The following is a 13,067-nucleotide window of genomic DNA, read 5'->3' on the forward strand; positions in this document are numbered from 1 at the left end:
GCGTCGCGGTGGTCTGGACTGGGCTGCTGGGTGCAAGGCTCTGAAACCTGGGGCCGAAAGGCGGAGGGCTGCGGAAGAGCTGCGCGGCGCCGCGGGGGGGGTGGGGAGGAGTGGGTGGGGCGCGGGTGAGACAGCTCTCCAAGCTCTAGCCTCACGCTGCTGCGGTCCCTTTAAGAAGAGGAGTCGCAGGCTGGCCCGGCTGGAGCTCACGTGACTCGGCTGTGCGCACTAGTTTGCGGAAGTGGTCCAGCGACTGCAGCCGGGCTCAGGTTGCTTGGGGGCCCGGCCTGCCCCGCAGCCGGTGGCCGGCATGGTGCAGTTATACAACTTGCACCCATTCGGGTCTCAGCAGGTGGTGCCCTGCAAGCTCGAGCCCGAGCGGTTCTGCAGCGGGGACCCTGATGCGCTATTCGTGGCCGCAGGCTGCAAGGTGGAGGCGTTCGCGGTGGCCGGCCAGGATCTGTGCCAGCCGAGATGCGCCTTCTCGACGCTGGGCCGGGTGCTGCACCTGGCTTACAGCGCGGCTGGTGAGTAACGACTGGCCCCCTTCTTGGGGCTTCCTTCCTAGTCCTTCGAGCGTCCCCAACCGCAGCTCTGGGAGGGAAAGGGTCTTCGGCTTCCGGAAACTTGCCGAATGGTCTCGCTTGATGGGGTTGATTACTAAAAATACGCTGAGCTGCGCGGCTGTCATAGCAACCACTGGTAAGTGCCTGCTTCTAGCGGGTGGGGATGCTGAAAGCTGCTCGCGTCCTGCCCTAGCCTGAAAGGACTGCAGTTGGGTGGCTGGTTCCCCTGAACCCAGACACTTAAAAAAAACTACAACCAACCAACCAAACAACCAGCCAGCCAGAAACGTTTTAGTTTAGAAAATTTCAAACATACATAGGTAAGGAGAATAGTATCTTGAACCCCAGGGACTCCCAGCTTCAACATTTAGGCCAACTCCTGGCCAATCATTTTACATCTATACCTTTATCTACAAACTGTCAATTTTTGAAGCTCACATTATATGCTGATTTTAACGTGGAGCTCTGCTCTTAGAACGCTTCCCATCCCGACCTCCGACCCTCTCCTTCTCCCCAGTGTAGCAGCAGCCACTATTATTTTTCCACCAGAAAAGTGAAGTGTGCCAAGAAGGCACTGTGTGAGTTTGTGTATCTATCAATTAATAATAGGCACTTATTCAGATTTGAAAATGAGTCACTTTAGGGTTATTGTGATTTTAATCCCTCTTTTTCAAGAGAAGTGTAAATTGAAGTGTTTACAGCGGAACCACCCCAAGGGTTCCCCCCAAGGCTGAAGCACTTAGTAATGAAGAGCAGAACATGAATCTGGAGGATTGACCATCTTCCTCTAGTCCTTTTGCTCTTTGTGGCTGTTTTGGTGTGAGTTCATAGAAACTTTTGGTTCTCAGTTTCTGTTAAAAAAAAAAAGTTGAATCACTGGATCAGTCATTTCCAGACACGAGATTTTGTGGATTAGAAAAAACTGTGGGGCTGCTATACATGGTATCTGTTTATTTTGTCAAAGATATGTTTTTAAAAAATGAATAACCCTTCTATTTACTGTCACCATTATTTATAAAAAGTAAACACTTAGCCCCAAATGTTGTATGTCTTTGTTTTATGACCAACTTACTACATTTATTGAAACCGCAAAAGTTGGCATTTGTGCTGCCTTGTCCCTACCAGAACCAATAAGTAGAGACTTAAAAGGATTGAATCCATCTTGATCTCCTCCTGGGAACACAAAGGGTGAACTGCTTTCTAGCTTCTTGGAGTCAGGGTAGGTCCTTGCATGCATTTCAGTTCCTGGAACAATACCTATCTACATGCAATAATCACTAAGCCTCTTAACTATAACGAAAGCTAAAAAATTTAAACTCTTGGGTTCCCCTGTCATTATTAAGTTTTTCTTTTTGACTAGTGAAGACATCCACAGGGATCTGCACCGCTCCACAGACTAGTTTAAATACCATTTCTTAGACCTGTAAGTTTCCTTTAAGCAGGAGATTCTGATTTTGATATTTCTTAGGAAATCTTTTTCAATCATTTCACATTATTGGCAGTTTTCCCCATCTCAACTCCCTTGTTGGTACAGGAATTCTCACCTTGAAGAGCTCTACTGAGTGGCAAACTCATCAGTTTCAACTTTAGTGTGAGTATGAGGGAGAGACAGAGACAGTACTAGACTATTTACATTATTTGCCCCAATCTTCCAAATGCACATTTATTCCAGAATTGGAAGTGGCTGGCATTATGTAAACTTTAATCTTTCTTGTCTGTCAGTAGTGGTGATTCTGGGGATCCTTGGATAACACTGCTGGTGCATAAGAATTAGCTGGGGGACTTTTAAAAAAATACTGATGCCTTGACCACAGCTTGGAGAACCAGTGTCAGTTTCCTGGGGTGTGGCCTAGCATTGGGGAGAGTCTAATATTTAGCCAAGATTAAGAACCACTGACCTAGAGCCATAGTGGCTGCTGTAGGCAGGGAGTAGATTGGTGACCTCACTAATGAGGTGTTGAAAAACAAAGATGTTTTTATAATCCAATTGCTCTCTTAAAATCCAGGAGTCATGTGGAATGCATTAGCATGGGTCATATAGCTCTAGGGTAACTCAGTCCTTGGCCTGAGCTTCAACCCCTGGGTACAGCTTCTGTTAGCCTACACATAGAGTTAACTCCTAGCTATGTACTATCTGCATGTCTTCCACGTCTCAGCTTTTTCTTTTTGGTGTTCTTTCCTCCCACTTACAGTAACTTGGATGTGAGGATTTATGCTATAGACATGCAGTGTCTTCCTCTGTAACAAATCTCCCCCATGAAAAACAACAAATCACTGTGGCCTGGTAGCTCAGTTGGTTAGAACAACATCCTGATACACCAAAGGTATGGGTTTGATCCCTGGTCAGGGCACACACAAGAATCAACTATTGAACGAATAAATAAGTGGAGCAACAAATTAATGTTTCTGTCTCTTTCTCTCTCAAATAAATAAATAAATAAAATATTTTTTAAAAGAACAGATCTGTTAACAGCCATTTATACCAGGTAGGGCAAAAGTAGGTTTGCAGTTCAACCTCATGAGCCTGCAGAAAGGGTCTGCAGCTGCTTGCTTCTGCATGCACATACAGGAAGTCAGTAAGCCAACAGCAGCCTTTCAATTTTAGTTCATTGGAAAAGGGCTTCATTACCTAATGTTAGCTTATAGTAGGTTCTGCATTTTGAAGAACCCAGACTTATCCTACCTACCCACAAAGTTCTAAAGATTAAAATTTAGCTAAAAAAATTAATGAAATAGAATATGGAAGAGCATGTTTGTATCATATGGAAGACAGAGGAGACTAGTAAAGCAAGTTAGGAAACTCAGAAGTCAAGAAGGCAAAGATATTTATGACTACGTAAAAATTGTATGGTAAAAGATGTCATAAGTAAATAGAAGAATCAAACAATAGACTCTCAACAACGATTTGCTGTTTGTGGCCAAGAAAGGATTGTCATTTTTACCCAGAGAGCTGCTATTCCTTAATAATAAAAATAAAACAGCCCAATAAAAAAGTGGGTAACTTGCAGAAGACAAATTATACATGGCTGATAAACAAGGGAAAAGATGACCAACTTTATGAGAGGTCTGAATAATATAAATTATAATAACCATTAGAGTCCATGTTTTCCTCATTACATCGAGCTGGTGAGGGTGTGGGGAAAGAGGCATGTCAAATAGTGCTGTTGGCAATATGATTTTCTATTATGTAATTGTGATAATAACCTGGCAATATTTATTAAAATTTAAAATGCATTTACCCTTTGGCCCAACATTCTTACTTTTGGGAACCTACACCAGTGAAACAAAACCCCAGTAAATAAATATATAGATGTAGGCCTATTACTGCAGTGTGAAGTAAAGTGTAGTGGTAACAAAACTTGGAATATTTGAATGTATATTAATAGGGGAATTGTTGAATAAATTATGGCACATGTATGTAGGGTATTATGGCACAATTATTAGGATATGTAGGGTATTATTGAAACAAAACCCCAGTAAATAAATATATAGATGTAGGCCTATTACTGCAGTGTGAAGTGAAGTGAAGTGGTAACAAAACTGGGAACATTTGAATGTATATTAATAGGGGAATTGTTGAATAAATTATGGCACATGTTATGTAGGATATTATGCAAAAATTAGAGAGAATGTTAGATTTCCACATATGGACCTGGAGAGAAAGATTTGTTGGTAATTTTTTAAAGTTGCAGGGCATTAAGTATATTTTGTGTGGTTCCATTTTGGATATTAGAAAAAGAGGCAAACACCACTCTCTGAGCTATGTTTATATAAGAGAACGGTGCCGAAAGGCACATGCCAAGCTGTGTGTGTTAATATTGGCCTTCTCACAAATTGGACTGCAGGGGGAAAAACATTATACTTTTTATTTTATATCTCTCTACTCCTTCAACTTCTCACAACAAATAGGAATTACAAATTTACTTTGTAATTTTAAAATGTCTAGTAAAATCAACAATCAAGGGGAAATTAGCTTAAATTTAACTTTTATTTAGTATGTGCAACTTTATCTTATTTCTAAGAGTTGACATGAAGATATGACTTTTGTGGGTGGGTAGGGTTGGGGTTGTACTATAAGTTCTGCTAACCACAGAGTCCTTTAATTTATAGCTAATTTTACAGTAGCATCATACTGATATTACCAAGCTCTTTGTGTCAGGAGAGTTTTGTTGGAGTTGTAGCTTCAGAGCTACAGTAAACTCTTGGAGCTAATATAAGGAATAAAATATAATAACATTTCTGTGTAAACTACATGAATAATTAATGAGTATCTTAAGACATTAAAATGGAGAGAGATTGTATTTCAAGAACCTAGATGTCTAATGTCAGTTAAAAATATACCTAAGGTTCTGTTACTTTGGGTTTTGTTCTAGTGAATCTTTAATTCAACCATTCACATTAGAATTCATTAATAGTTCCTTTTCATGATGCAAAGTGTAAGTGGTTGTCTCTAATTACAAATTCTAAGTATACTCTTATTTCCTCCTCAGGAGACTATTTGGTAGCAATTGAAGAGAAAAACAAAGCTACATTTCTACGTGCTTATGTGAACTGGAGAAGTAAAAGGACTGAAAACGCTCGAGTGTGTATCCGAATGGTTGGGCATAATGTGGAGCCACCCTTCCGAGAAACCTTCAGGGACCAGATGACTATTGTTGAAATGCCACTGTCTGAGGCCCCCTTGTGCATTTCCTGTTGTCCTGTGAGAGGAGACCTTCTTGTTGGCTGCACAAATACGTTAGTCTTATTTAGTTTGAAGTATCAGGTGATTAATGAAGAATTCTCAGTATTGGATTTTGAACGTTCTTTAATTATACACATACATAATATCACTCCTGTTGAAATTTCTTTCTGTGTTGGATATGTGGCTGTCATGTCAGACTTAGAAGTCTTACTCCTAAAACTGGAGTCAAACCCTAAAAATGGAGAGAGTGTTCACTACCATCCACATAATACCAACATTCCAGTGAAACAGGCAGAAGGTAAACGATGACCGCTTTCTTGTTTTAGTATAGACAAAATCCTCACTTCTCACAATCTCTGATGCACTTTAGTATGTGTATTACCAAGTTGCATTATATATAAATGTAGTTATTCCATAAACATGGGATTTGGGTTTGTGATCTGGCTGCCTGTGTCTTATTCTCTGGTATGCAAATGAATTTCAGTAATATTTGTCAATAGAAATAATGGAACAACTTGCTCAATGAGGAATTTCTACCCTCAGTCTTCATATTTACTTGTTGAATGACCTTGGGTTCATGTTGCCAACTTTGAATTTCAATTTCTCAAGTAAAAAATGGAGATGATAATCCTCTTGTGCATGATCAGTTGTTATGAGGAATAAATGAGCAAGTATTAAGACTTCAAAATCATAGTGCCTTGTTAATACATGAGATGTGTTTATGTATATAAATAAGTAAAATTACTCTATATCTTTAATTGGTGGGGGATGTTTTGAAATCTAATTTTCATTCAAGTAGTATTTGGAGTTGTTAAACTCTTTTCTTAACTATTTTTTTAAGGCATCAGTAATGAAACTTTGCAGCTCGAATCAGATGATTTTGTTATCTGCCAAAAGCCCATGGAACTTCTTGGTGAAAAAAGTGAACAGTCTGGAGTATCTGTTACACTGGAGTCAACAGGATTAGATGATGAAAAAATGAAATATTTCCATGTTCAGTATCTGCTCTATAGGTATTAGAAAGCTTTTCATTCACCAGCATTTAATATATATTTACCTGCTTCAAGTACATGGAAATTAGATCTCTCTCTCTCTCTCTCTGTCTTTTTAAATACACAGACGTTTTGCTCCTGACATTTCGTCCTATGCCTTGTCTGATGACGTTAAGTTGCATTCACTTCAGCTGCTACCTATATACCAAACAGGTAAGTACAACCGTGATCCAGTGCAGTGAGGTGAAAAGGCTCCAGCTGGGAGGCTAGACTGCCATGGGTAATAGGTTAGGTTCTTCTACTGAGTCTCCCTGCAGCCTTAAACAAGTTCCTTAGCAAATGCCTGTGAGCAGTAGAAAGGGAAGTTGTGTTTGCTAGGAGAAGCCATGAAGAGGACATGACAGACAAAAGCCATTTCTCTTTTTGAAAAAGATCACTTGACCCAAAAAGAGAAATCAGAGCCCTGCTATAGCTGAGGCTTATGTGGGTTCTAGCTGGGTATTTGGCAAACTTTTTATGATGGCCTTGTAAGCAAGGTGGGAAATGGTAGACTGACGAGAAATTTATTTACAGCAATGTTTTCTAGCCTTGCTGAACATTGAGTTTACTTGGATGCTTTTAAAAATAGTGATGCCCAGGCTTTACATGCTAGAGATTCTGCCTTGATTGGTCAATTATGGAGCCCAGATACCAGTATTTGAAAAGCCCCCCAGGAATCTGATGGCCAGCCAAAATTAAGAATCAGCATTGGGTACTGTACTGAGTCCTGGCCTGTTTAACGTTTTAAAATGTTTCCTAGAGAAAGATACAAATATTTTGATTAAACGCATTTATAACCTTCATTTACTTTTTTGCTTATTTCAGTAAACATTTTTTTAACACTTACTCTGTTGGGTATGATGCTGAATACTAGAGAACCAAAAGCAAAAGTAGGCCATGCGTGCATGGACTTACGGTCTCAAGGGGAGGGTAAATGATTATTAATTGAATAATCACAAAAAGGAGGATATAGTTAAACACTAAGCCTGTAACAAAAGACCCTGACCTGGTGGTTGGGTAAGGCTCCTTGAGAAAGAGGATCTGAAGAGTGAAATGGCACTGGTTCGGGGCTGGGTTTGGGGCAGAAGCAGTGGCAAAGGCGTGTGGTGGAGGGTGAATCTTGTTTGATTCTTGTTTGAAACTAAGAGAAGAAAGATCAGGAGGGTTGAGTAAGGGAGAGGGGGTTGTGAGAAAATGTTGGGCACCAGACAGGGTCCATAGTCATATTAGACAGTCAACTCTTTATCCAGTAGCTTCCTGCAGCACTTGGGATAAAATCTGAAATTATTTCCATGGCCTACATGACCCTAATTCTGAGCTTATCTTGTTCCACTCACCCTGCTTGGTATTCTTGATCCATATGGCCTTTCTTCCTTCCTTAGATATGCCAAGTACACTCTTTTTTTTTTTAAAGATTTTATTTATTTATTTTTAGAGAGGGAAGGGAAGGAGACAGAGAGAGGAACATCAATGTGCAGTTGCTGGGGGTTATGTCCTGCAACCCAGGCATGTACCCTGGCTGGGAATTGAACCTGTGACACTTTGGTTCACAGCCCAACATGTGCAAGGTATAAAAGCATCGTATGTTTGGAGATTAGTGAGCACTTGTGACCGACTAGAGCACAGATATGTGTAGGAAAGAAGAGGGAGAGAGAACTGTACAGGTTGCTCTGGGCCAATTATGGAGACTGGAGAATTGGACTCTCTTCTGTTATTAATGGGTGTCCTTGAAGAGTATCAATCAGAGCTATACTTTTTAGAAAAAACTTATATGATTATTAAAAATTTCAAGCACATAGGTGTAGAAAAATAGGACAATGAACCACATCCTGTGTCCCCATCACACAGCTTCAGGTGGTACCTCTTGACCACTCTCTGCCTCATGTCAGATTATTCTGATGCAAATTCCAGAGTTTGTGCCATGGATTGCTTTATTTAAACAAACTCAAAATACCATTTCACATTTTTTAAAAATACGTATTCATATCATATATCTAGTTAGTGTTCAGATCTCCCTGATTGTCTAAAAATTTTTCTGCCCTGACTGGTGTAGTTCAGTTGCCTGGGCATTGTCTTGCAAAGCGAAAGGTTGTGGGTTCATTTCCTGGTCAGGGCACATGTTTGGGTTGTCGGTTGGGTCCCTGGTTGGGGCACATGGAGGAGGCAGCTGACTAATGTTTCTCTCCTTGTCTTTCTCCCTCCCTTCTCCTGTCTCTAAAAATAAATAAATAAAACTTTAAAAAATAAATTTTTTTCTTCATTTGTTTGGATCAGATTTCAAGTAAGGTTCATACATTGCAATTGGTTGCTGTGTCTTTAAAGTCTCTTTTAATACGCCAGCTCTCCCTCCCTCTTTTCCCTTTTCTTTGCAATTTGTTTAGCAAGAAACTGGACTAACAGGTGTAGAATTTCCCACAGTCTGACTTTTGGTAATTTACTCCCCACAGTGCCATTTAACATATTCCTGTATCCTCTGTATTTCCCTGTGATTTGGCAGTTCTATCTATAGCTACACTTTTCAGTATGGCAGCCATTAGTCACATGCTGCTTTTGAGCACTTGAAATGTGACTAATCTAAATTGAAATATACTGTAAGTATAAAAATTCACACTGTTATCTTGAAGACTTAGTACCAAAAATATATATATATGTAAAATCATTAATTTTTTGTTGATTGCTTGTTGAATTGGTAATATTTTGGTTATGTTGGTTAATACAACGTATTAAAATTTTGCCTGTTTTTAGTTTTGTAAATGTGATTACGAGAAAACTTTAAATTAGCCCTGGCTGGCATAGTTCAGTGGATTGAGTGTGGGCTGTGAACCAAAGCATCTCAGGTTCGATTCCCAGTCAGGGCACATGCCTGGGTTGCAGGCCATGGCCCCCAGCAACCACACATTGATGTTTCTCTCTCTCTCTCTCTCTCTTTCTCCCTCCCTTCGCTCTCTAAAAATAAATAAATAAAATCTTAAAAAACAAAAAAAATTTAGTAAAAAAAAAAGAAAACTTTAAATCACATATGTGACTGACATTACATTTCTGTTGATGGTGCTAGTCTTCTAGACTTAGTCTTGATCAGATTATTATTATTATTAGATAATACAAGTAGTATTAAGTTCTGTTGAAAGGTACATAGTATCTGGTTGACTTTTTTATAATGTTAATAGCCATTTATGATTATTACCTAGATCTGTTCATTTATTAGGGGTTACAACATGGTGATATTCTAATTGTATCACTCTCTTTTAATTTCTTACTGGCATTCTTCTGTAAAGAGCAAATTCCCCTAAACAACTCTTTGGTTATCTACTGATAGACTTTTTTGCCTAGAAAAGTCAAGATATTGCTTCCCTTTATTTACTAGTTTTGTGATTTTATTTCCTTTTTTCATACAGGTTCTCCTTCTTCTGAGAGAATAAATTTGCCTCAGGAAAAAGAGTTGCTGAGTCTCTTTTGTTTTTTCTCATTACCTCATGTGGGCTATCTCTACCTGGTGGTCAAATCGGTTGAATTAATGTCAGTTTACCAATATCCTGAGAAGTCTCAGCAGGCAGTGCTCACACCTCAATTTTTGCATGTCATCACAAGGTATGTTACAGTGTCACTTGCTGGCCTTTGAGTCACTTATTTTTCTGTAAATTCTCAAGGTGCTTTCCAAATCTTTAAGTCAGAATTGTGTGAACCAGTATATAGTAGTATAAATTCATATATACTTCTGTCTTTTGATGGCCCATTCCTGACTTTTTAATGTCAATGATTTAGATTCTGGTTTGCCTTCATTTCATTTTCTTAGACTGGATGGGGAATCTTGGTAAGAAAGAATGCGGTTCTTCATGAGGGAAGATTTTCATAGGGAATTGTAGTGAAGAATCAGTGGGGCCAGTCAGGGCATCTCTAGATTTCTTTTCCTAATTCTTTTTCCACTGCTATTATATCCTTCCTATATGAGTTAATTATTTCATAATGGTTTAAAACTGTAAAGGGGCCAGAAAGACCATCTGATTTTACTTTCTGATTGGTACAGATGGGGAAATAGTCCAGAGGTTGAGATTGGTTGAGGTCATTTTGCTAATTGGTGGTAGGTGTCTTCTGAGTTGCCTTACCCTGGTATGCTGGCATATAAACTGGGGTCCTCAGCAGGGCTTTGATCTCATTTCCTTTTATCTCAGCGGTAAGTGATACTTTTGGTTCTATTTTCTATTTTTTTGAGCTTAGATTATGTGTTAAGCACTTGCATTGAGTCCTCTGGCCAAGCAACTGTGAATAAGGTACACCATCAGCTGCTAAAGCAACAACATAAGAGGGGGCCAGAGACACATAGGCAGGGCACAACACTAGGAGATTTGTGAACAATGTCTTAAGACTTCATGAAAGTGGTGTAGGCACTGGGAGCAGAGAAATTACTTCTGACTGAGTCATGTGGCAAAGTTTTTCATGTTTGATGTGATTCCTGAAAGCTAGTTAGAATTTGACAGATGGAGATTGGAAAAGGAAGGGCATTATGGAGGAAAGACTATAAACAGGCTATGTCATACAGTTCTGCAGGAGCAACCAATAATTAATTGTAATGTTGATTAAATTAATTTTTAAAAGGACAGCAATTTTTTAAAGAAACTGGGCTATTATCAGAATCTCCAGCAAGTACTAGAGTATATTTCAGAGAGTACAGGACCCGCCTGTGGATTTGATGCCCACTCCTAAGGTGGGTGCGCCCCACTCCCCGCCCGCTCCCTGGTGTAAGGAGAAATGCTATTGTGTGTTTCTTAAGTGAACATTGTGGAGGTAGTTAGTCTTCTCATTTCCCAAAGTATTGTGTAATAATGTTCCTTAGGTATGAAGAAGCTGATATCTAGCTTAGGTTTTGACCAAAGAAAGTGATATGATAGGGATACTTGCGGTCAAGATTGAGGTGTAGATAGACATGCTTTTCCTCCTTGCACAACCATAAAAAGGATCACAACTAATTTCAAAACAAAAAATACCCAGAACTGCTAGAAAACAGCTGTATGGTCCAACAACTGAGGATTTAAAGAAGCTATATTCATACAGACGGGATGGAGGGGCAGAGATGGGGAATGGGGGCAGAGAGGACACAGTGTGGTGGTGGTGGGTGGAGGAGAGGCAGTGGTGGTGGCCATTGGAACAGGTGGTCCCACATTCATGTGTGGTGGATAAAAATCAGGGGGATACCTGGTGAGTGAGTGATCCTAGCCCCATGCCAGACCATGCAGCCCAGGGTTCCAGCACTAGGAAAAATAAAGCCTTATTATTTCTGGCTGTAAGAACCAATGGGGGTCGGGGCAAGGGAAGAAACTGCTGGTTTCTCAAAAGAGGCCAGAATGTAAGACACCCACCTACTTCGGGAACCACAATCGGCAGCAGTTGAAGGGGCGCCATCACATATAGGAAATGGGTGAAGTGACTGGAAATGGAGTGAGTGCCAGGAGAGCCCCCAGAAGTCAGCCAGCAGTGGCATTGTCTCCTCTTCGACCCTCCCACACACATGGATCCACAAAATGGTGAAGCAGCCTGCCTACTCTGGCAAATATCCAAGGCTCCACCTTATACAACTTAACAGGTGCACTAAGACAGGGAGTCAGAGTGGTTCTATTTAGTACACAGACACAGGAAAACTGCCAAATTGAGGAGACAAAGAAATAGGGCCCAAATGAAGGAACAGAACAGAACCCCAGGAAAAGAACTAAGTGATGCGGAAATAGCCAACTTATCAGACATAGAGTCCAAAACACTGGTGATCAGAATTCTCAGAGACCTCACTGAATACAGCAAAAGCATAAGTGAAAAAAATGAAGGCTACAGTAAGTGAAATAAAGAAAAATCCACAGGAAACCAACAGTGAAGGGAAGGAAGCTGGGATTCAAATCAACAGTTTGGAACATAAGGAAAAAGTAAACATTCAACCAGAACAAAATGAAGAAATAAGAATTCAAAAAAAATGAGAGTTTACGAAGACTCTGGAACATCTCCAGAAGGGCCAACATGTGAATCATAGGAATGCCAGAAGGAGAAGAAGAGCAACAAATTGAAAACTTATTTGAAAAACAAATGAAAGAAAACTTCCTTAATTTGGCAAAGGAAATAGATATACAAGTCCAGGGAGCACAGAGTCCCAAACAAGTTGGACTCAGGAGGACCACACAAAGACACATCATAATTAAAATGCCAAAGGTTAAAAATAAAGAGAGAATCTTAAAAGCAGCAAGAAAAAGGCAGAGAGTTACCAACAAGAGTTCCCTTAAGACTATCAGCTGATTTCTTAAAAGAAACTTTGCAGGCAAGAAGGGACTGGCAAGAAGTATTCACAGTGATGAAAAGTTAGGTAGGACCTACAACCAAGATTACTCTATCCAGCAAAGCTATCGTTTAGAATGGAAGGGCAGATAATGTGCTTTCCAGACAAGGTAAAGCAAAAGAAATTCATCATCACCAAGCCCTTATTATATAAAATTTTAAAGGGTCTTATTTAAGAAAAAGAAGATCAAAACTATGAACATTAAAATGAAAACAAACTCACAACTGTCAACAACTGAATCTAAAAAACAAAAACAAAGCAAACAGAACAGGAACAGAAGCATAGATATGGAGGTCATTTGGAGGGTTATCAGCTGGAAGGGGGAAGGAGGAGAATGAGGGAAAGGGCACAGGGATTAAGAAGCACAATTGGTAGGTACAAAATAGACAGGAGGAGGTTAAGAATAGTATAGGAAATGAAGAAGCCAAAGAAAATTTATGTAAAACCCATGGACATGAACTAAGGGGAGGGAT

The 13,067-nt window shown here is 39.8% G+C and overlaps 1 protein-coding gene across 5 annotated transcripts in view; it reads left to right on the forward strand.

Moving 5' to 3' along the window:
* Positions 1–225: 225 nt before the first annotated feature.
* The window catches only part of HPS3 (HPS3 biogenesis of lysosomal organelles complex 2 subunit 1), a 39,231-nt gene continuing 26,389 nt past the window's right edge, over positions 226–13,067 (forward strand). For 4 of the 5 annotated variants that reach the window (XR_004901340.1, XR_004901341.1, XR_004901342.1 and 1 more), the window contains exons 1-5: positions 226–527; positions 5,057–5,548; positions 6,092–6,263; positions 6,370–6,455; positions 9,677–9,869. Coding sequence is in view for 2 of the 5 variants with exons in the window: in XM_036017901.1 (XP_035873794.1) it covers positions 311–527; positions 5,057–5,548; positions 6,092–6,263; positions 6,370–6,455; positions 9,677–9,869 (1,160 nt within the window). In the remaining 3 variants the exon portion in view is untranslated. The remainder of the gene's footprint in view (positions 528–5,056; positions 5,549–6,091; positions 6,264–6,369; positions 6,456–9,676; positions 9,870–13,067) is intronic. The other variant, XM_028505283.2, reaches the window with a different exon arrangement.

Source organism: Phyllostomus discolor, chromosome 2 (genome assembly GCF_004126475.2).
Source record: "Phyllostomus discolor isolate MPI-MPIP mPhyDis1 chromosome 2, mPhyDis1.pri.v3, whole genome shotgun sequence".
Taxonomy (NCBI): domain Eukaryota; kingdom Metazoa; phylum Chordata; class Mammalia; order Chiroptera; family Phyllostomidae; genus Phyllostomus; species Phyllostomus discolor.